We start from the raw sequence: 24629 nt of genomic DNA on the forward strand, positions 1-24629 counted from the left end.
TCTGTCTACTCCCAGCACTCAAGAACACAGACACGGCTTTCTTGTTCTCTCCCTCCTTCCGGAACCACAGCGACGCAGTTAAATGGTGTGCTACCAGGGGCGCCTGGGTGGCTCAGTCGGTTAAGTAACCAACTCTGACTCAGGTCATGATCTCATGGTTCATGAGTTCGAGCCCTGTATTGGGCTCCACGCTGACAGCTCAGAGCCTGGAGACTGCTTCAGATTCTGTGTCTCCTTCGCTCTCTGTCCCTCCCCGACTCATGCTCTGTCTCTGTCTCTCTCTCTCTTTCAGAAATAAAACATTAAAAACATTTAAGTGGTGTTATATGCTCTGCACAGACAAACGCTCAATGCTGAAAAATCAGCCCACTGATTTATTAGATTTTTTCAGTTGGGACCAGTTACCATGGCCTTTTGCAAACGCAGACCACAGGAGAGAGTGTTATAAACTTAGAAATAGTATCTAGTTTTCCATTACCTCCAGCAAAAAATGTCTACCAGGATGAGAGAGGGGAAATACCACTCTGGAGGCCAAGCCCAATCGAGTTGGGTAGAGGACGAGGCAGTTCCTAGCTAAGAAACTCCACAGCAGAAAACTAAAAGTAAAAAGAAAATATTTAAAGTCCTTTAAATCTGAAAGAGTCACTCAAGAGACCAGGGGAAAAAAGGAACCAAAGAAATAGCTCACAGGAATCCTCAAAATTAGAGAGAAGATGGGGCACCTGGGTGGCTCGGTCGGTGAAGCGTCCGACTTCGGCTCAGGTCGTGATCTCACTGTTCACGAGCTCGAGCCCCGTGTCGGGCTCCGTGCCGACAGCTCAGAGCCTGGAGCCTCCTTCGGGTTCCGTGTCTCCCTCTCTCTCTGCCCCTCCCCTGCTCATGTTCTGTCTCTCTCTGTCTCTCTGTTTCTGTCTCTGTCTCTCTCAGAAATAAATAAACGTTAAAAAAAATTAAACAAAAAAAAATTAGAGAAGAGAGTTGGCTTCCAACCCCGCTCCGCGAGAGCATGTGTCGAGCCCGGAGCTTCCTGCCCGGCTCCGCCCGGCACTGACCTCACGTCAGAGGGCAAAGCCGTGGGGTGGGGGCCCGAGACACTTTTGCCTCCATGGAAGTACTGTAGACTTAGCGGTTTCAGCCACGCATTTATTATCTTACGGTTCGGGAGGGCAGAATTTCTGAGATCAGGGTGTCGGGCAAGGGCCGGGTATCTCCTGGAGGCTCCAGGGAGGAATCTGTTCCCTTGCTTTTCCAACTTGTAGAGGCCACCCCCATTCCCTGCTCGGGGCCCCTTCCTCCACCCTCAGAGCCAGCCACACCTGCTGCGCCTTGTGCCTCCCCCTTCCGCTGTCCAGGACCGCCGCATCTGCACCGGGCCCGCCCAGGCAACCCAGGGTCACGTCTCTATTTGCGGGTCAGCCGATCAGCAACCTCAAGTCCACGTGCGACCCTGAGGCCCGTGGAACCTCGCACCTTCTCAGATTCTTGGGACTCGGACGTAAACATCTGCGCCGGCTACTCTCCTGCTGACCACAGGCCACTTGCTTCCTCCATAAAAACAATTTTCAAGCCCTGGTTTTTTTGACTGCCTTGGTACAGAGGTGAACACAGTAACATGATATATTTGAATGTTTTCTTTGACCTCAACGTTCCTTTCTTTTTTTTCCAGGTTGTACAAGAGGTTAAACACGTTCACGGGCCCCTAAAGGTCACAAGGCCGCTGGCACCGTGTCTGACAGGTAAGTGGGCCCTGGGTGTGGCCAGCAACGCCCTCTGGCCCCCCGGCGTCCACAAGTGCTCAGAAGCACACAGGAGCCCATTCACGGGGCTTGAGGCCTCAGGGTGCAGGAGAAAATCGTGAGTAATAGCGGGGAGAAGGAGGGGGAGGGCAGAAAGCACAGGTATGTTCACGACGAGGCAGAGAGAGATAATCAAGCTGTGTGTGCTCTCCAAGCCTCGGTGTTCTCATCCACACAATGGGGACGAGAAAGGGACCTTCCTGGCAGGTACTGAGAGGCACCCAGTATGGTGATGCCAAGTGCTCTGCAGCCCCGGCACAGGGAAGCGATGTCATTTTATTTCAAGAAATTTCCTGCCGGCCAAATCCATTTGTACAAAATACAGACGTGTCCGAGGAGTATTTTCACAAAATGCCAGGCTCTGCTTAGCTGCAACGTGACTGATCCAGTTCTAACGTCTTTCCTGGGTGCCCTCCGGGGACACGGGAGGTCCTAGCTATGAATGGCTAGGGAAGGGGGCTCCCAGGAAGGGGCAGTGAGATGTTGACTTCGTAAATAACAGCAGCCACGGCCCTCTGTGCCTCCGCTGTGTCCCGAATGTGCCGGTCCATTCTGAGACCATCTGTGTCTCACTGAACATGCACGACAAGCTGAGAGGGAGTCGTCACCTCTCCTTACAAGACCAGGAGGCTTGGAATCGCCAGGAGCCCACCTGGACCACCCACCCACCTACTCTGGGCTGGGAGTGGCCGGCCGTCCAGCCTCTGGATGGGAGGGAATCAGGACATGATCTGAGCAGTTTCGAATGATGCGGCAGGAGGGGCGGTCGCTGAGACCTTCCCTCTGTTGGCTGGTACAACCTAGCACTTGGGGGCTCAGTGGCAAACAACAGCCCGGTCCTGCCTGCTGCCCGGGAGTGACATCAGTGCAAGTAACAACAAATAAATAGGTAATCAAATAAAGCCAAGTGGGGGCACAGAGCTACTGAGAGTGCGTTTCAAAAGAATGATCAGGAGGAAAAAAAAGCCTCTGATGCAGGAGGGTTGAACTTTCAGACAGAGAGAATGGTACGTGCAAAGGCCCTGAGGCAGGAGCATGCTTGCTTTATCTGTGGAACAGAGGAGGCTCCTGCTAGGAGTGCAGTCAGACAGACAGTGCGAGCCAATCCACAAAGGCTGTGTGGGTCCAGGGGTAGAAGCATTATGTGAGCTAAGCAGGGGTGGGGCCCCCTCTACCAGGAAACAGATGAGAAAAAAGATGAGATGTACCCAGCAGCCTTCTGGAGGGTTTCCTTTTGGGGGGGGGGGGGGTCACAGCTCAGGGGGACCGAGGACCCCTGAGTAAAGCAGGGTGGAAGTCCCAGCCCCAGGAAGGAGCTCGAGAGTTGTTTCCATTTCAAAGCTGTTACCTTCCAAGAGCTTGTTTCTTAGTCATCGGCACCCAGAAAACCTAGTACGACCATGCAACCGTTAAGTGAGAGTTTCGTTTGACTTCAAAACAACCCTCCCTGCGTGGTGGAAACAGAACATGAAATGAAGAAATGATTGCATGCCAGGCCCTCTATCCGAACTTGTCGAGGTTTTCATTAAAACCCCTCCATCTCGTGCCAAACTCAGCAATTCAAAGACTGTCAGTTTCCAAAGAAGTTAGAAAGGTGTTCGGAAACTTGTGCCTTCCCAGCGCCGCCCCCCCCCCCCCCCAGAAGGTGCCAGACATTTCATGTTGCCAGGAAGTGAGGAAGGAGGCCCGGTACCGCGCATTCTGAAAACACACACTCTCTCTCCCCCAAGAAGCCGGGAGGTGATTGATGGCGTGCTGGCCAGCCTCCCCTCAAGCTCTGTGCCAGGGGCCGCCGGGTGCCCCTCCGCGCCCCTGGCCCCAGCCCCCTGTGCTGCATCGCTCTGCACCCTGGTGGCTCGGACCCCAACCCCGGGGGACGAGAGAAGCATGAAGGCCAAGGTCGGTCCTCTGGGAGCAGAAAACAAGATGAACTGAAGATTAAGGGAGGGGCTGGGTGGACACTTCCCGCTGGGAGCCAGGGGTCCAGCCGCTGGCAGATCCCGGGCCAGGCGGGTGTTGGAGCGGTTCCCTCTCCACCCCCGTCGCCGGATGCACACCCTCCAGCGGTGTCTCTCCTTAGCTCTGCCCCTTCTCGCGCTCACTTTTGCTTCTCGCCAGACCCCACCTTCTCTACAGCCATCTCCTCACCTCTCCTGAGCTCGGGTCCAGCGCGTCCCAGACATTCTCCCAACAGGGACGGCAGTGGGGGCCAGCCTGCAGCCTCGAGACTTCCAGACGCCCACTCCTCTCCGACCCCTGGCTCGCTCACACCCCCCCACCCCACCCCTGGGCCCCAGCTGATCACCTCCACTGCCCCTGTGGACTTTTCAGATGACCTCTGTCTTCCCGGCCAAGCTCGCGTCCACTTCTGAAGCCTCATTTCCCCTAGTGGCTCCTTGAACTTGCTCTGAACTTCCAGGGAATCAGCCCTCTGCCTCTTCCCCCGCCAGCCCTGGCGCTGACCCTCACACCCTTCCTTCCAAATGCGCTCTGTGCCCTGCCAGCTCCCGAAAATGCGCTCTGGTGCCTGCACCTCCTCCAGCGGCTCGGCCATCGACTCTATCGCCCCCTAGTGGAGAAAGTGCCAGCCGTGCCAGGTGGGCCCGGTCCAAGCCTATGAGCTCCAGACACCCGCTGAGCCCTCTGAGGGCCCTCCCTGTCCTCTTGCCCTAAGCGGCCAACCCCTAGAGCCGCCACACTCTCTGTCTGCAGAGGACCCCGCCGATCTGCCCCACCGGCCACCGGCCCCTCCTGCGAACACAGCTCTTCCCAGGGCAGAAAGGGGGAACGGGCCTTTCCCTGGCCTTGCCTTCCCTCTGGGTTGGGCACCTCCTTCAGCTGCTCCTCTCCTTCACCATCAGAACTGTCCGGAACCATCAGCGGAGGCCCACATTCAGAACCTTTGCTACAGCTTTCCACGGACAAACAGAAAGCCAGCCCCTTAGGCTGGGGCTGTGTCTCCACTGTCTTTGTGTCCTTGGTCACAAGCCTGGCTCCCAGCCTGGCTCCGTTCATCTGGCTCTAATTAGCCTGACTGCTGTTTAAAAATTCAGCCGACCAGTCAAACCCTCCCGGCCGTCACCTTACAAACTCATCAGTCAGACTGCTACCTCACTTTGAGGACACATTCACAGACTCTCCAGAGAATGAGAATCGTTTTGTTGGTTAAGCAAGTAAAACTTAAAACCTTCGGCTATTTTTAAACTGCCTGTATTTCGCCCATGTCGGTACAGCATCTATCCACCTCCGGCAGAATAATTAACTTTCCAACCATCACACTGGTTGTGATTGTAGCACCCATAGGTCTAATATACTTTCTGAGATTAGGGAAATTAAAGATTAGCTTTTTTAAAAAAAATTTTTTTAATGTTTACTTATTTTTGAGACAGAGAGAAAGAGAGAGAGAGAGTGTGAGCAGGGGAGAGGCAGAGAGAGAGAGAGGGAGACACAGAATTTGAAGCAGGCTCCAGGCTCCGAGCTGTCAGCGCAGAGCCCGACGCGGGGCTCGAACTCATGAACCATGAGATCATGACCTGAGCCGAAGTCGGACGCTTCACCGACGGAGCCACCCAGGCGCCCCAAAGATTAGCTTTCATTAGTATGCAGACGTTTCACTAAATTGCAGGGTGGTGGAGAAGGATAATTTCTGCTGGTGAAACATACAAATGATTCAATATCATAAACATAGTTATATTTTATTACTTTCAAATAGCCCAAATAATTTGAAAAATTATGAAACCGAGAATCACAGCTTTTCGTCCACCCGATTATGAACTGGTTGCAGGCCACGACCTAAAGCCTTGCGACCAGCCAGATCATCCTTCACATCTGTGTCATGCATCTGATAACAGCTCTCCCATCCCCCACCCCTCGTCAACAGGCATGTTGTGGATGCCAGTGGATCCGTTCACATACGGGATTTTTCCACCAGACTGAAAGCTCCCTGCAGGCAGGCCACTTTCTGCTCACCTCATATCCCTAGTGCTTAGCACAGAATGCTCAAAACAGATGAATCCATGAACACACAAAGAGAATGTCAGAAACATGTAAGATTATGGACGTTCACTTAAAAATACCAATCAAGAAAGTCCTGCGGATGGAAAGTATGAATAGTATTCCTAAGTATACACGTACTGTAACTCCAAAGTGCTCCTATATTTATTTCAACAACCAGACAGAAGCCATTTCTAAACAGCAGGATCCATCTGGCCCCGACCTCAAGGAGCCCGCAACTCCTTGCCCTTCCGTTTCTAAAACACTCCCAACCAAAATGTGATGGATGCTCTGAGATTAGGGGATGGTCTGCAGGCTCAACTAGAAAGCTCAAGTCCAACGCTGCCTTTGTTTGTCTTGGTTTGAATTCCACATCTCCCCTCCACCCGGCCAGATTCAGGAAGTGGCCACGAGCCTTTCAAGAAGCTGGCCCAGTTGTAACCTGCACAGAAGCACCCTCGGGCTGTCCGGGATTCTTGCTGCCAGAGATACTTGGATGAAGGCTGCTCCAGGGCTGCTCCGACAAGGGGCGAGGGGAGGGCCAGGCAGGCACCGCTCCCCTCCACCCCCCCAGATCCACACAGAGCAGCCTCACCTCTATTTTCTTTTTTTTCAACGTTTTTTTATTTATTTTTGGGACAGAGAGAGACAGAGCATGAACGGGGGAGGGGCAGAGAGAGAGGGAGACGCAGAATTGGAAACAGGCTCCAGGCTCCGAGCCATCAGCCCAGAGCCTGACGCGGGGCTCAAACTCACGGACCGCGAGATCGTGACCTGGCTGAAGTCGGACGCTTAACCGACTGCGCCACCCAGGCGCCCCATTTTCTAAATGCTTCTGTAGCTAAAAATAAAGCTGGAAAGCCACTGTCCTAAATAAAACCCAAAGAGGAGCGGAGGGAAGAAAGTAAAGTTTACCGAGCTCTTAGTATGTGCAGGGTAATTTTTTTTTGTAAGGTTTATTCATTTTTCAGAGACAGAGAGACAGAGCGTGAGCAGGGGAGGGGCGGGGAGAGAGAGGGAGACAGAATCCGAAACAGGCTCCAGGCTCTGAGCTGTCAGCACAGAGCCCGACTCGGGGCCCGAACTCACAGACGGTGAGATCATGACCTGAGCTGAAGTCGGACGCTCACCAGACTGAGCTGCCCAGGCGCCCTGATGTGCAGGGTAATTTTAAAACAGTGTAACAATTTATCTGACTTCCATGCATCTTTATCAGTGGGAGAACAGTTCCCTTCTTTCAGGCAGCAGACTGAAGCTCGGAGAAGAGAAAATTCATAACCAACAAGAGTCAAGAGCTGTGACGAGACTCCAAAGCCACCTTGTTGGGGGTGCCATCCTCTCTAGAAATCGTCACTCCTCAATCTCCCGCGTCCCCTTCCCTCTCCCTAGTCCCATTTCCAAGCTTGCTCTCAGTCACTGACGCTGGCAGATGAATGAACTCATTACTGTGCCCTGTGAACGAACCTTTGTCCATTTGTTACTTCCTAACAATATTCGTTCATTAAAAAATCATTACTCGAGCATCTAATAGAAGCCTGGGACTGGGCAAAATGACCAGGTATTACCTCTATCATCCAGGTGCTTCCAGACTAGCAGGGAGAAACACAGAAGTCCGTAAAGAGAAATATTAAAAATGACACCAGAGATGCCTGTGTTGGGAACAGTGTGCAGGGAGAGGGAAAGAGGGACACCTGCTGTCTTCTTCACTGTTCATATTTGATGGTTCCTATTGCCGACATGTTTTCTGGTCATACTGGGACACATCCCAGTGCTTCCAGCATTATTCATTAACAAAATGAATGAGTTTCATTCATCCTCCTGGGGGGAGGCGGCAAGCTTCAGACACCAGAACCTATCTTTGTCCTACTTCTTCTTTAGTCTTTAGTGCAGACCATCCTGTTCTGGGTGGTAAGACAAAGTGAAACCCATCACATTTCTTTCCATTGTCCTCGAAGAACAATTTGACTTGAAATACATTTAGACATTTCAAAAGAAAAAGACTCTTAAAAGCAATTCTATCCCTTGTCTTAGCCCTCTAAGGTGTTCCTGTCCTAGGCTAAGTCAAAGAAAGATCTTGTTCTACGGCCGTTTCTTGTTCACCCCAAATGCTCTTGTGTCCTTGATGCGATGGAATGTGAGTGTTATTCCTATCCTGCTCTGTCCTTCCAATCCAATAATAAATCAACTACAGGATTTCTAACGACAGCGGTTAGACAGGTTAATATCCAAGCATTAAGGTAAAATCCCTTCGCTGATCCCTATGCATAATCTCAGATCAGTCTTTCTCTCCAAGTTTCTGTTCCAAGTTGAGCCATTCAACATTCCCTTCCCCCAAATTCTCGCCTTTCAGAATCTGAGCAGTGAAAACAATTGTCATGGTAATAAGCTGATTACAGCCCAATGCGCCCCCACAGAGCAAAAATCATCATTACCAGCATACACACAAGCACTGCTAAAAAGCAAAGCGGAAAAAAATGAAATGCGCTACACAAAACAGCCCAAACGCACGACCGAACGCTGTCAAAATGCACAGATTATCCCAGCTCTGGAAATGTATTTGAAGGAAATAATCGGAAGGAAGAAAAAAGTATGAAAATTCTTTCTTGCAAAATGGTATGGGATACCAGAACACTAAGGTGACAGAGACAGGGCTGGGTAAATTATAGGCTATGAAAAATGATCATTGTGATGTCAGAGTAAGAGTGGGGAAAAATGCTTGGATATGTTTTTAAGTTAAAATAACATAATTGCATATGCAGTAGGATTACACATGCGTAAAAAAAAAAAAACTATGTCTAAGGGTGGTGGAATCGTGGGTAATGTTTTAAAACGTTGCTAGATGTAATAATATCGTCTTTACAATAAAAAAAAAAAAGCTCAGAGGGAAAACAGATGATGAGTCATTGCCTGATCATTGTCACCATGTAAGAAAGTCCCCTTTACAGTGACAATGACAGGCAGTTAAATATGAGCACAGATGCCAGGCTCCCCTCTCTTATCCTGGTTTATTTATTACTGGTGACCTTTCCGGGGATTAACAATTAATCTAATCAACAAATTACAGACACATTGTACGTGACCGCCAAGAGGTAACTAGCAAACACTGAAATGAAATCCAAGAGTGTGGTACAGACAGGGAAAATGAAGCGGGTCGGGTGGGAGGGGTCTTAGCTGATGAGACCAGTTTCCTAATGTCGCCGCGCGAGGCATTCGTGCCCTTGGCTTCTCAGTTGTAGGTGGATGTTAGAGGCACTTGAAAACTCTTGCTTAAATTCAGAAAGCACTCAAGATCCCGTGGACCCTGCTTTGCCCTGCCCAGCCCCCAGTCTCCGTGTGCCTGCTATCCACATGGCTGGAGACACAGGACAACCCCAGTGATGCAGCCCCGCTTTGGTCTCTACAACCAGCCCTGGGTTGAGGCAGGGACGTTGTTTCATATTTCTCGTGCACGTTGCTTTTGCACATACGTTTTTTCATTACCGTTGTAAAAATACATAACAAAATGGATCATTTCCACCGTTTTTTAAGTGTACAATTCAGGGGCATCAAGCACGTTCACATCACTGTGCAACGGCCACCTCCATCCACCTCCAGAACTTTTCAGCACCCCAAACTGAAACTCAGTACCCATTTAGACAATAACACCCCGTTTCCCCTCCCCCAGACCCTGGCTTCCACCATTCCACTTTCGGCTCTGCGAGGCTGAGTACTTAGGAACCTCGCGTAACCGCAATCACATTTGCCCTTTCGTGACTGGCTTATCCCACTTGGCATCATGTCCTCAAGATTCAGCCATGGTAGAGCAGGTGTCAGAATGTCCTCCCTTTTCTGGGGCGCCTGGGTGGGTCAGTCAGTTAAGCGTCCGGCTTTGGCTCGGGTCATGATCTCACAGTTCCTGGGTTCAAGCCCCGCATCGGGCTCTGTGCTGAAAGCTCAGAGCCTGGAGCCTGTTTTGGATTCTGTGCCTCACTTTGTCTACTCAGCGTAACCTGCTGGGTGGGTCCCTCCCTCTGTTCTTGACAATGTCATTTCCAGAGATGCCTGTGTCCACAGCAAGCCCAGCATCCTGTTCACATTCCGATTTTCTTCCTTTCTATTGCTTATCGTCAGATACTTCTCTGCGTCTTCCTGTCTCTGTCCAAACCCTAGAATATTAGACCCAAGGCATGGAGTCTACAAAAGCACAGGTCCATCCACACTTACAGCCAAAGTGAGTTCCTTCCTTGAGTGATGACACCAGTGAATTTGGTCAGACGTCTAGCATCCACTTCAATCCACTGATGGAGGTCATTCCTTCCTGCACACCACGCCCCATCATAAAAATCATTTTCGTTAATACCTGCCTGGAAAGAAAGAGAGATGTTCTTCAGAAAGACCCAGAATCAATGAATATTCTCATGAGATTTGGCGGGGGGGGGGGGGGTTGATGGGCAGAAAAGAATGAGCAGGGGATAAAGAAAAAAAAATACCATGCCCTGAACACTCCTTATTCTAAATCATAAAATGGGATTGCTTATTATTAACAAGTTGGAAATATTTCAATATGATATGTCCTCTTCTTGCCCAGTGTGGAAGAGGAAATTTAATGAGCTCGCCTATTACTCATGCACCCACCAGGCACAGACTGCCTCCTACGAACCAGCCTACACATGCCAGGTGCTGGGAATACAAAGGTGAATCGTCCCCTCCCAGAACCTCACCATCCAGGCAGGAAGAAAGACATGAAAACAGATGAATTAGAACACAATGGGGAATGTGTTATTTCAGGAAGCAGAGCAAACTGCTACAGGAACATTTAAGGATAATGACTAACTTGGTCTGGTGGAGACCAGGATAGAGGTGATCACGGAGTTAGGTGTCGAAGGGTAAGTGTATCTAATGAATGTGTATGCATTGGCATTTAAGTCACTTGATGCGTTGAGTTTTAGCTCCTATGGCTACCAAAGATTCTTTTGATCTGAATCTACAAGGTAGGTGGCGTTTCTGCTCTGGAATTTTCCCTATATTATTACCATTTCAAGAGAGAATTCTCTGACAAGAAAGAAAGAAAGAAAGAAAGAAAGAAAGAAAGAAAGAAAGAAAAAGAAAGGAAAGGAAGGAATAGGGAGGAAAGGAAGGAAAGGAGGGAGAAAGAGAGAAAGAAAGAAAGAAAGAAAGAAAGAAAGAAAGAAAGAAAGAAAGAAAGAGGAAAGGAAGGAAGGAAGGAATAGGGAGGAAAGGAAGGAAAGGAGGGAGGGAGGGAGGGAGAAAGAAAGAAAGAAAGAAAGAAAGAAAGAAAGAAAGAAAGAAAGAAAGAAAGAAAGAAAGAAAGAAAGAAAGAGAAAAGGAAGGAATAGGGAGGGAGGGAAGGAAGGAAAAGGGAGGGAAGGAAGGAAGGAAACGAAATAGAACGTCTGAACTGAGTCTTCCTAATTTACTAAGGCCCTTTCAATATGAACCCCATGGCTTTTTCTATAGCTATTACACAAATATGTACTCAGATGAGAAAAAAAGTCTAAATGGGATTTAAAAGATAGGCCAGCCCATCGTTCCCATCTGAGCACTTTTCAGCCCGAATTCTGGGGCAGCCTTACTTCTAATGGGCATCAGTGATGTGAAACTCACAGTCCAGCTACAGCACAGGAACAACGTGGCCAAGGGGTCCGCAAATAGAACCCTATCATCACTGCACTGGCTAACATCGGTCTCGTATCAGGACCGAACCACATGTGTGCACTCTCACCCCCTCCTCAAACAATCCTGAAAGAGCTCTGCGGGCAAATGTCAGAATACTCGCCTCTCGTGGCCTCCTCCAAGCACCATGATCTCAAACGAAGGTGAACGGAAACACCCATCAGTCCACGCTCTCCAGAAACCCAAGCTCTCAATCAGCCGGCACCTCGGGTCTGAGGGCATATGGGGCGTTTGTGCCAAGGACCTGGAGGTGCTGCCACGTTCTGCCTTCCAGAACCCCCAGGAACGGCTAAATCTTGCAAGTGTGTGTTACCTGGGCTTCGGCCGGCCTTGCTGAAGTCACAGGGTGTGAATGTCTGAAGCTCTCGTTTCCCAGAGGTGCTAGCCAACCAGGGGGCCACCGCCCCGTGAAACGTAATGAGCTCCCCTATAATGGGGCTCTCAGGACACAGTCCCCCTACTTCTTCACCCAAGGCAGGTATCCTGTCTAGACCAAGACCTGGAGCACGTCAATATCTACAATACTGCCACGTAGCTTCCTTCAGGAAACCGTAACACTTAGTCGGTATCGGGCTCCTCTCTTCTCGTAAACAGCCCACGAGACTGGCATTGATTTCCTTTCCTTTTTTTTTTTTTTATGTTTATTCATTTTTGAGAGACATCAGAGCAGAGCAAGAGCAGGGAGGGACAGAGAGAGAGAGAGAGGGAGACACAGGATCCCAAGCAGGCTCCAGGCTCCGGGCTGTCTGCACAGAGCCCGACGCGGGGCTCGAACTCACGAACTGCGAGATCGTGACCTGAGCCGAAGTCGGACGCTCTACCGACTGAGCCACCCAGGCGCCCCTGATTTCATTTCTCAACATTCACCTTCACTGTGCCTCTACTACCTGGCCCGGGGGACGGGAATGTAAAGGGGGAAGACATGTGCAGCCCGGCCCTCTTGGTGCTCAGAACGGGCAGACGGGCTGAAGTCCACACACGCGGCTCGCGTTCTGGTCCTGGCATCTCCAAGTCAACCACCGCACAAAGTGCTGGTGAGGGGCTCGTGCTCTAAAGTCCCCCTGCCGGGTGGGAATCCCACCTCCACCATTTGCACCCTGTATACACCCCAGCAATGCGCCTAAAGGCCCCGTGCCTCAGTTTCCCCATCTGCTACAACGGGGGCAATGATCCTTTCTCCCCGAGGGTGCTGATGGTGATGACAAGAGGCCCTGCACGCCGTGTGGGCTCAATAAATGTTACCTCACATAAGGGAGCCCTCAACAAATGTCATCAGTACAAAGCAAGGACTGTTTGGCACATTACGGAAATACGGGTGCTTTACGAATCGCTTCACACTTTGTGAAATTATGAGCAATTACTACACTATTCTGGGCACTTGCGGTCACACTTTCTACACCGTCAAACATCCCAAATAGGGTTAGAAAATCTGAAGAAAGAGGAGACTCAGAGTCTGAGTCCTCAAAAGGAATCCACGTTGCCACTGCCCCCCCCCCCCAGGGGTTTTTGGCAATGTCTGCGACTATTTTTGGTTGTCACCACTGGGAGAAAGTGGGAGCTACTGGTGACTAATGGACAGAGGCCAGGGATGCCGCTGACCACCCTGCAATGCACAAGACAGCCCCCGCCACAAAGAAGCGCCTCGACCCAAATGTCACTGGTGCCAAGACAGGGGACACCCGGTCGTGGGCTGAGCAGACAAGAACAGAGCTGGACGGAACCTGGGATTTTCACCCCAAGAGAATCACGGAAATTTGGGGGAGCTCTCCCTGCGCTCTCCGACCAAAGCCTACTTGGAGGATAGTTGGCATTCGATTTTAGGCTCCTGGCTTCGCCAGCCTGGATATTCTGCCTCTGCTGCCGATCTCAGTTCCTCCTGAGCACACCGGACAGTCCGCTAAATGCAGTAACGGTGTCAGGGGACCGGAGGGCCCTTTCTGACTCGCTGACTCATACGGAAGTGACAGCCCCCTCTGCAAAGTCGATGACGAATTTATGAAGCAAGCTCCTGGCAGAATTCAGCGAGAGAGGAGGTGCCAGCCCGAGAAGCGTCACCAAAACACAGCACAGCGCAACCCGGGATATCAGCATGAGGTCAGAGAAACCAACAGAAGGCTACATTCGTCCTTTTCTGTTTAAAAACGCAGGAAAGGGATGTCTGGGGGGCTCAGTCGGTTGAGCGTCTGACTTCAGCCCAGGTCATGATCTCATGCTCATGGGTTCAAGCCCCATGTCGGGCTCTGTGCTGACAGCTCGGAGCCTGGAGCCTGGATTCCGTGTCTCCCTCTCTCTCTGCCCCTCCCCCCACTTGTCTTCTGCCTCTCTTTGTCTCTCAAAAAATAAAATAAAATGTTAAAAAAAATTGTTTTAGATAAAAATGCAGGCAATCCCTCATAAATTTTGGAGGCATTTCTATCAGAAGTTGTTGAAATAAAAAGTGGGTTTCCTTAACGTATAAGCTAGTCTTGAAAACACCATTAAGATGGAATGATAATTTGTACTACAGGGCCAAATAAGTTAAGAACTAATGTAATTTTCTCTAGGCAATTAGGTCATACACGTCATTTATTTACCTTAAAAAAAAAAACCACCAATGCATCTAATAGACTAAGTTTTGCTTACGATGAATATCAACATTATTAAATCCATATCAAAGAGAAAACCTGATATCACCCATTTAAGATCAAATGGGAATTTTCTGTTTCAAGATGATAGAAATGTGGATTTTATTGTGTTCTTTTCTCAAAAGTTCCCCCAAGGAAAACAAGATAAAGAAAGACAAGCTTGATCTCTGACAAAAAGAGAAGACATTTATAATCTCCTAATTACAACATATGAAGACGGAAATCAGATGTAAGAATCCTGAAATGACTTAGCAAGACAGGGAGATGCGAGCTTACAAGGGGAACACCCGTGAGAACCAAGCCACCCAGGACTTTAAAAGCTCAGAATCTAGACTCCTAAGTAGCTCGGAAGGTGGGGCAGGGCTGAAAATGAAGAACTGATTCAAAATATGTATAAAAAAAAATAGATTCCCACATCCCCATTCCCATCCCACAGAAGATGTGAAATTTTTCTTTAAAAAAAGAAAAATAACCAACAACAATCCCAGAGGCTCTGAATTTGGAGATTCCAGACACAGAGGATGGCAGGTGTGATGTGATAAAAACAGAGAACTCAGTGGCTATGAGCAGACTGAAGAGTGAGACGCCCCAGCTCCCCTCCCGCCTCGGCTCTAGGACACAAGGCAGCCAGGCTTAGAGCAAACAAAAGTTAAATAAACTAAAAATATAATGGAGCACAGAAGAAAATCTCAAAGAAATTGTAATGAATATCCCTTGAAACAGAAGATCTTGCTTGCATAAAACAAAAGAGGGATATTCTTAGAGTGGAAAAAGCATCGTCCTAGGTCAAGCGCTCGCAACGTGAAAATTCCAGTAACAATGGGCAATAAGAGAAACTAAAAAGAGCAGAGAAAGAAATTACAAATACTCTAAGTTAATAATGTCCCAGATCTGTAAGCTTTAAGTCTCCAAAACACTAAGAATCTAGTATCATGAAGAAGCCCCGCACCAAGGCATATCTTGGTAAAACCTCAAAATATCGCAAATGAAAAGAAGATCCAAAAAGCGTCCCAAGAGGAAACAAAAAAGGAAAATATATAAAACAAAGCCAAAGGAACCAGAAAGGTACCAGAATTCTCAGTAGCAACATCTGAAATTCAAAGAATGGGGGGGGGGGGGGGGGGGTGGGGAATGAAGACGTCAAAATTCCAGAGAAACAGATTTTTCACCCTAGAATTTTACATTCGGCCAAACTATCACTCACTGGTGATGGTAAAATAAAGACATTTCCAGATTCACACATCCTCAAGAAATTCTCATGTACCAATTGCATAAAGCTGTAAGATGAATGTGCTCCACAACGATGAAGCCGAAAACCAAAAAGAGGATACAAGATCCAGAAATCAAGGATGCTAACACAGGAGAGCATTCCCAGAATGATGGAGAAGGCAGTCCCAGGAGAGCTGCTGTATAAAGACTGGAAAGAAACCCATTCAGAACACAGCAGGTCGGGGCACCTGGGTGGTTCGGTCGGTTAAGCGTCCGACTTCGGCTCAGGTCATGATCTCGCGGTCGGTGAGTTCGAGCCCCACATCGGGCTCTGTGCTGACAGCTCAGAACCTGGAACCTGCTTCAGGTTCTGTGTCTCCCTCTCTCTCTGCCCCTTCCCTGCTCATACTCGGTCTCTCTCTCAAAAACAAATAAACATTAAAAAAAAAGAACACAGTAAGTCAAGGCTTCTGGAGGAAATGTCTTACAGAAATACAAAAAACAGCTATGAGACTAAAAAATCATTTGAACAAGGCTTGACCTTATAGAAAATTGTATCAAAGGATATTTTATAGACCCAGACCTATCGCAGGGCATGGGAGATGTTTTAAAAAATAAAAGCAGATCTAGGAAAAACAAAAGGTTGTCAAGAAATGATACAAAGTGCATTATCTCCTGGCTCAAAACTACCCTACTTCTTGGCTCGGTAGTAAGCACTATTTACACAGTCGTAATCAAAACTTTGAATGTAGGTTTACCCAAAATGTGAGATCTAATTTTACTGAAAGGATTAGAGAGGTTAAGGTAAAGGGATAATAAAAACGAGCTGAAATTTTCATTTTCCATAATATGAATTCAGACTATACATGTACAAACCAGTACATATCAATTTGTGTGTAATATTTAGAAATAAAGACTTAAATTCCCAAAGAAACAATGAAAAGGAGTTTGGAGGAGTTGCCTTGTTCACAGCGTGGGACGCATTAGGAGGTGGGTGGGGGGTGGGTGCACTGGCAAGGCACCTTCCTTTTGGTTTTCTTTTTTCTAGTTTTATTGAAGAGTAATTGACAAATATAATTGTATATATTTAATATATTTATATTTAATATAGTACATAAATATATCAGACATAAATATCTTCTATATTTAAAGGGTACAATGTACTGGGGTGCCTGGGTGGCTCAGTGGGTTGAGCATCCAACTCTTGATCTCATGGTCACGGGATCTAGCACTGAGTTGGGCTCCATGGAGCCTGCTTGGGATTTTCTCTCTCTCTCTCTCTCTCCGCCCCTCTCCCCCACTCATGCACTCTCTCTCTCTGTCTCTCTCTCTCTAAAATAAAAAAAATAATAATAATGATAAAGTGTAGGGGCGCCTGGGTGGCTCAGTCAGTTAAGTGTCCAACTTCAGCTCTGGTCATGATCTCACACTTCGTGAGTCAGAGCCCCGCGTCGAGCTCTGTGCTGACAGCTCAGAGCCTGGATCCCGCTTCGGATTCTGTGTCTCCTCCTCTCCCTGCCCCTCACCTGCTCATGCTCTGTCTCTCTCTGTCTCTCGATAATAAATAAACGTTAATAAAAAAAGTTTTTTAAAGCAAAGGGAAAGGCATACATGAATATAGAGGGTGACTGGTGCAAAGCCTGCTTTGTTGACCCTTTCACTTTCCAGGTGTCTACGGAACTCCTACTACATGCTAGGCATTATGAAAAGCACCCTGCCCTATGGTATATATAGAAAACGGTGGATCTCAAAATTACTATGCTCTTCTGAAGTCACTGATCTGCACTGTAATTCATAATCATGGGCTGCCTCTTTACAGAGACATCTGGAAGCAAATTAAAAAGTTATATCCAAGTGAATCTAACTATTTTAGCAATTCCAGGATAATTGACTTACAGCTGCCACTGTACAGACATAACAGGACTATTTGGACAAAAATAGAATAATGTGATAGTTATTTTAAAATATCCCTCAGAAGAGCCAAAGCATAAGAGACTCTTAAAAACTGAGAACAAACTGAGGGTTGATTGGGGGGGGGTGGGGGTGGGAGGGAAGGTGATGGGCATTGAAGAGGGCATCTTTCGGGATGAGCACTGGGTGTTGTATGGGAACCAATTTGACAATAAATTTCATATATTAAAAAAAAATAAAAAATAAAAAATAAATATCTCTCAGAGGAATCTTGGAAGCAGTGGCTGCAACTTTACACATTACAATAAGTTACCACTACTGGAGGGGAGGTGTTACCTAAAAATGTTAAATATGACATCTGATTAATATAGTTCACGACAGTCTCCCATGTCAGGGTCATCATCTAGTCTGAACATCTCCTTGGGTAAACCTCTGTGATAGACCTTTGATAAACCCACAGAACTGCCCAGGTACAAATCGGCTTATCCTTTTGCAAATCAGCAGAGCGTCTTGCCCCAGTTCAGACCTTAATAATCAGTAAAACTGGCTAAAAAGAAAGATTCATTGTTTCTGAAGCTATTTTTAAAACCCAAAACCTGGGGCGCCTGGGCGGCTCAGTCAGTTGAGCAGCGGACTCTTGATTTTAACTCAGGTCATGATCTCACTCATGGTCACGTTATCGAGCTCCGAGTAGGGCTCCGTGCTGAGCGTGGAGACTGCTTGGAATTCTCTCACTCCCCCTCTCTTTCTGCCCCTCCCCTGTTTGCACAGGGGCGCGCGCTCTCTCTCCCTCTCTCTCTCTCTCAAAATAAATAGGGGTGTCTGGGTGGCTCAGTCAGTTGAGCATCCAACTTCAGCTCAGGTCATGATCTCATGGTTTGTGTGTTTGAGCCCCGCATCAGGCTTTCTGCTGTCAGCAGGGAGCCCACTTTGTATCCTGTGTCCCCCATCTCTCTGTGCCTCCCCTGCATGTGCTCTGTGTCTCTTTCACTCTCTCAAAAATTAACATTAAAAAAATCTTTCATCAAAAAAGAAACTTTAATAAATAAATAACAATACATAAAACCCCAAAACCATGTCTTAAGTAGTTCCTTGCACCGGCCAAGGAAAACAATAACTATCTAGTGTTTGAAATTAAAAACATTTTGAAATAAAATCTACTAACTACATGGTGAGTCGTGTATTAATTGCTGAAAAAGAAAAAAAAAGGAAAGATAGGGAAAGGAGTATACTAATTGAAAAAGATAGTACAGGATTTCCACACCCACATTCTAATTCAATTCTACTAAAACCTGGGAAACATTCTGGTCACTATAATCGCCCATCAATGGAATAACTAGTTTTAATTCTCAAACAAGGGTTTACATCTCCTCTGAAAATTTTCTTTTCTTATGGAAACGACGTGATTCTTATTCTCTTTTTCTCTTTCTGTTTGGGAGTTGTGTCTGCTGTGGTTTCAAGTTTTTATTTAAATTCCAGTTAATTAACATGCAGTGTAATATTAGTTTCAGGAGCAGAATTTAGTGATTCGGCAATTCCGCATTAACACCGGGGGCTCAGCGCGACAAGCGCCCTCCTTAATGCCAATCGCCCATTTAGCCCATCCCCCACCCCCCTCCCTCCATCAACCCACAGTTTGTTCTCTGTAGTTAAGAGTCTGTTTTCTGGTTTGCATTTCTTCCCTCCCCAACCCCCCCGACCCTTCATCTGTTTTGTTTCTTATCCTCTGAACATTTTAAAGGTGTGTCTTTTGTTTTGGTGGCTAATTTAACGACTACATAACTTATATAGCATACCTTTATGAAACACCCTTAATTGCGTATTTTCTTAAAAAGCACCTGTTGACTCCTTACTCTAAGCAGTGATGAAACCATTTCCACCTCCTGCTACCTTCCCTTTCTTCTCCATCATCTGATTTCATTCATCATATCAACATTCACTCTTAAAAGTTTAAATCAAATATACCTCCTTTCCTTTCTATGACCTACCAGATTTTAATTTTTTTAATGCTTATTTTTCAGAGAGAGACAGAGCACCAGCAGGGGAGGGGCAGGGAGAGAGGGAGATACAGAATCTGAAGCAGGCTCCAGGCTCCGAGCTGTCAGCATAGAGCCTGACGCGGAACTCAAACGCATGGGCCACAAGATCATGACCTGAGCCAAAGCTGGACGCTTAACCGACTGAGCCACTCAACTGCCCGATTTACCACATTTTACTAAAGTTTTCATTGAATTTTACAAAATGTACCTATTTGTGGGGATGGATATTAACCAGACTTATTGTGGTGATCAACTCACAACATATACAAATATCGAACCATTACGTTGTACTCCTGAAACTAATATAATGTTGTATGTCAGCTGTACCTCAATGAAAAAAAAAATGTTTTAATTGCTCCCCTAAAGAATCTTATGTTTATCTATGTAAAAATATTAAAATCATTTTAAGGGGCGCCTGGGTGGCTCAGTCAGTGGAGCGTCCAACTTCGGCTCAGGCCGTGATCTCACGGTTCGTGGGTTTGGGCCCCGCGTCGGGCTCTGTGCTGACAGCTCAGAGCCTGGAACCTGCTTCGGATTCTGTCTCCCTCTCTCTCTGCCCCCTCCCCACCCCCCTCCACAAAAAAAAAAACATTAAAAAAATTTTAATAAAAAAGATTAAAATCATTTTTAGTAACTAAATAATAGTCCTATACAGGCATACCTTCTTTCATTGTGCTTCCCTTTTTGTACTCCACAGATAATTGTGTTTTTTCCCAAATGGAAGGTTTGTGGCAACCCCGCATCAAGCAAGTCTGTTGGTGGCATGTTTCCAGCAGCATTTGCCCATTTCACGTCTCTGTGTCACATTTCAGTAATTCTCGCAATAGTTCAAACTTCCGTATTACTGTCACATTTGTTACGGTGACCTGTGATCAGTGATTGTGACTAAAAGCTCAGATGAAGGTTAGCATTCCTTAGTAATAAGGTGTCGCTTAAATAAGTGTTTTTTTAGACATAATGCTATTGCACACTTAATAGACTATAGTGTAAACGTAACTTTTATATGCAGTGGGAAGCCAAAACATCATGAGACTCACTCTATCACAATACCTCCAAGGTGTGCCTGTACTGGAATTAACATTATGAAGAACCAAAGAAAAGGTAATTCTGAAATACGATGCGGAAGCAGGAGAACAGGTACACGATTCCGTTGTTGTTTATTTCAAGGTTCAATAAAAGCTGAAATTAAGATTTTTACCATTAAAATATACACAAAAAGTGCACAAGCCCTAAGTGTGAAGTTCCATAAGTTTTACCGCACACTCACCCATGTGTCCACACCCAGCTCAAGATCTAGAACACGGCCAGCGTGCCTCCCTTTTGCCGCCTCCAGTATATTACCTTCCCCCCCAAAGCAACCTCTGTTCGGACTTCCATTTCCCTAGACTGGTTTTCCTGTATTTAAATTTCATACAGGGTGCCTGGGTGGCTCAGTCAGTGAAGCATCTGACTCTTATTTTCAGCTCAGGTCATGATCTCACAGTTCGTGAGTTCAAGCCCCGCATCAGGCTCTGAGCTGACAGCCCTACTTGGGATTCTCTCTCTCTCTCTCTCTCTCTCTCTCTCTCTCTCTCTGCATGTACACGCATACATGTACACATTCTGCCTGTCTCTGTCTCTGTCTCTCTCTTAAAATAAATAAAGTTAAAAAAATAAAAAAATAATAAATTTTATACAGATGAAACTCACCATAACTACTCTCTCTTGTGTCTGGCTTCTTTTGCTCCATATGATATCTGTGAGATTAATTCACGTTACTGCAAATAGCAATAACATACTCTTTTTCACTGTTGCATAGTCTTCCATCGCGCACACATAGAATGACTTATTCATTATACGTTGATGGACACGGGGGTTGTTATCATGAATAATGATGCTCTGAACCCACCTGCACCTGTCTTACCAAGTGCATATGAAGGCGTGTCTATTAGGCATAAGACTGAATTTCTTAGGTGAACAGGTAGGAGAATGCTGAGCTTTAGTAGATACCCCAAAAAGATTTCCGAAGCTCTGCTGTTTTACATTTTCAGCACTGCGTAAAATTGTCTATTGTTCCACATCTGTGCTCATACTTGATACTGTCCCTTTTCTTTAAAGCCATTCTGGTGCCCATGTGTCATATCTCATTGTGGTTTTAATTTGTATTTACTCAGGGACTAATTTGTATTTACTCAGGCCTCTTCTTCTGTTCACCGGCAATGACGTTGCTCTGTAACTATAGCTCAGCTCCAGCCACACGGTCTTTGCTTTAGCCTCTCAAATAGGTCACGTTCCCTATAACCACAGGGACTTTGTACACACCATTCCCTTCAACCTGGAACCCTCTTCTTCCCCTTCTGCCCACCCTGTGTCTGATAACCTCTCCACTGTTCATCCTGCTTCAAATCTCAGCCCAGGTACCCATCCCCAGGAAAGTCTCCTCCGTCCGCAGTCTGAGACAGGTTTACCAAGCATAGGGAACCACGGTGGTATGGGTTACATGACGTCCTCCAAAAAGATATGTGCAAGTCCTAGCCCCTGAAAGTTCAGAGTGTGACCTATTCGGGAATAGGGTCGTTGCAGATGAAATGAGTTAAGTGAATCTGAGGTCAGGCTGGAGTCAGGTGGGCTCTAAAGCTGATGACTGGTGTCCTTACAAGAAGGGGAAATCTGGACACAGAGGCAGACACCCACAGAGGGAAGAAGGTGTAGGGGCACACGGGAGGCCACCGTGTGACCCTGGGGGCGGAAACTCAAGTGGTGCAGCTATAAGCCCAGGAACACCACGGGATGCCCGGGCTACCAGAAGCCGGGGAGGCAAAGAAGGAGTCTTGCCTGGTTCCCAGGGGCTCTGGAGGGACAACAGGCCTGCTAACCTCTCGACTGCAGACTTGCAGCCTCCAGAACTGGAGAGAATAGATCCCCGTTGCGGGAAACCACCCAGTCTGTGCTGTTTTTACCGTCGCCCAAGGAAGCTAATACACGGTGCTTCCTTGCGAGTCCTCATCAAAGGCTATTTTGGGGCTTCCACTGGTGATAGATCTTTTTAATGGCTTCGTTTCCCCATCAGATGATCGGAGTTATAGGCCAAAACACACTGGCGGCATCCCTGTCTCCTCTTGGTCTCTCTCACACCCCTCATCCAGGCGCCTTCCACTCTCATCCGAAATCCTGCTTTCAAACTGTCCAAAATACCTCCGCTTCTCACCGCCTCCGCTACTCCTGTCACAGCCCAGCCAGTGCCATCTCTTGTCTGGGGAGCTGGAGTCACACCCCAACAGGCCTCCCGCTTCCACACTGCTCCCCGAAGTCAACGCACAACTGGGTCAGTCCTTCGCAGAAATCACAGCATGTCATTCCTGCGCCCAAAAAACCTGCCACGGCTCTCCCGGTTGACTTAAGAATGAAAGCCAAAGCCAAAGTCCTCCCAGTGTTATTTCTGGGCCTGCACCTCCTCCCCTGCATGGTCCCTCTGCTCCGGCCACACCAGCCTTCTGCTGCTCCTTGGTGGTTGTGCACGCAGTCACCGCAGGACATTTGCACAAGCCATCCCCATCGCCCGGAATGCTGCTCCCACAGCTACCTGAGTCCCTGATGATCTCCTCCAAGCCCACTCGGTCCAAACACCCCCACCTCAATGAAGCCAATCTTGCTCACCTTTAACTATAGCCCACCCCCTCCCCAGAGCCTCCCTCCTGACCCCCGCTGCCAGCTATGTTTGTTTGGTTTTTCTTCTCTCTCCATAGCACTCACCAGCTTCGAACATATTAGAAAAGTTGTATTTTATTACATTTCTTGCTTTTCTGTGCCTCCCCCACTAGAAAAGAAGCTTTCAAAAAAATTCTTTTAATGTTTATTTTTTTTTAATTGTTTTTAATGTTTATTTATTTTTGATAGAGAGAGAGACAGACTGTGAGAGGGAGGAGGGGCAGAGAGGCAGGAAGACACAGAATCCGAAGCAGGCTCCAGGCTCTGAGCTGTCAGCACAGAGCCCGACGCAGGGCTCGAACCCACGGACCGTGAGATCATGACCTGAGCCGAAGTCAGACGCCCAACTGACTGAGCCACCCAGGCGCCCTATAGAATAGAAGCTTTCAGACGGCAAGGATCTTTGTCTGTTTGGCCCCTGAAGTATCCCAAGCACCGAGACAAGCACATAGCAGATCCTCCCTGAATGTCTGCTGAAATATCAGGACTATTTCTAGTCTCACTCATCACTGCTACCCCAGGACTGGAAGTGGGTTTGTGTTAAGGAAACCGATCAATCGATCGATCGATAAAAGGGGCCCCAAGGTCTTCTCTTCTCCTCTCCCTGTCTCTCTCCTCCATCCCCTCCTCACACAGGCTTCTCCATAAGTGCGGTCTGTTGTGCCCACGGAAGCCCTATGCAAAGTGACCGGCACACGTCCAGGAGACAGCCTGGCTGAGCTGCCCATGGCGAAGCAGACAGCCCAGACGGCTGAATGGATGCAAGGCGCGTGCCTGTGACTGCTGACCAGAGCCCGTCAGGCTTCTCTGGGCCCTGCCAGGATGGGGCTGGAAGGTACTGGGGGACGCTCAAGCCAGCGGGCAGGGAGGTGAGTCACGAGACGGGATGCCAGCCAAGGCCAGAAGCTAGGGAACATACTGAACCTTCTTGTGGGTACCGGAGATACCAAAGGGCTAAAATGCAGCCAGAAACCTTGAATTTGAGTCTCAGCTCGGCACTTACTAGCTGTGGGGTCGGGGGCAGGTCGTTCGACCTCTGACTTCAATTTCCGTATCTCTGAAACAGAGTTTCCCTTCGGCTATATGGAAGAGGAAATGAAGTATTAATTTAATGAGATTTAATGAAACACTAAAGAAAATTCACATAGCGAGTGGAATAGAATCCGCACCTGAACCAGAAAGCCCTGTGGTTTCTTAATAACCTGTGGTTCAGGGGCGCCTGGGGGGGGGGGTGCAGCTGGTTGACCGTCCCACTCTGACTCAGGTCACGATCTCACGGTTTGTGGGTTCGAGCCCCGCATCGGGCTCACTGCTGTCAGGGCAGAGCCTGCTTTGGATCCTCTGTCCCCTTCTCTCTCTGCCCCTCCCCTGCTCTCACTCTCTCTCTCAAAAGTAAACATTTTTTTAAAAATCTGACCTGCTTAAAAAAAAAAAATCTGTGGTTCACAGGCCAGGGAGCTTTTGCTACCTTGGGGCCCCTTCCTTTTGTCTTACTGTTTGCCCTTCTGCTCGTGTGTTCATGACACAAGCTGCTGGAGAATATAGACAGCAATGCATTATCATCATTGTGATAAATTCTCCTTGTCAATTTTCCAAGAGACTCGTGATTTAGAATATTTGGTCCTGTTATTCCCATAAAAATCCAAACATCCAAAATTCCAGCATTTTGGCATCCAAACACTGTCTCCCAGACTGTT

At 47.7% G+C, this 24629-nt stretch overlaps 1 protein-coding gene across 5 annotated transcripts in view; it reads right to left on the bottom strand.

Moving 5' to 3' along the window:
- The window catches only part of CPXM2 (carboxypeptidase X, M14 family member 2), a 139281-nt gene that overhangs the window by 74347 nt on the left and 40305 nt on the right, over positions 1-24629 (bottom strand). For 3 of the 5 annotated variants that reach the window (XM_058698033.1, XM_058698034.1, XM_058698032.1), the window contains one exon: positions 9993-10132. The exons of the other annotated variants lie outside the window; for them this stretch is intronic. In XM_058698033.1, coding sequence (XP_058554016.1) covers positions 9993-10132 — 140 coding nt within the window. The remainder of the gene's footprint in view (positions 1-9992; positions 10133-24629) is intronic. 5 annotated transcript variants of the gene reach the window in all.

This window comes from Neofelis nebulosa, chromosome 13 (genome assembly GCF_028018385.1).
Source record: "Neofelis nebulosa isolate mNeoNeb1 chromosome 13, mNeoNeb1.pri, whole genome shotgun sequence".
Classification (NCBI taxonomy): Eukaryota; Metazoa; Chordata; class Mammalia; order Carnivora; family Felidae; genus Neofelis; species Neofelis nebulosa.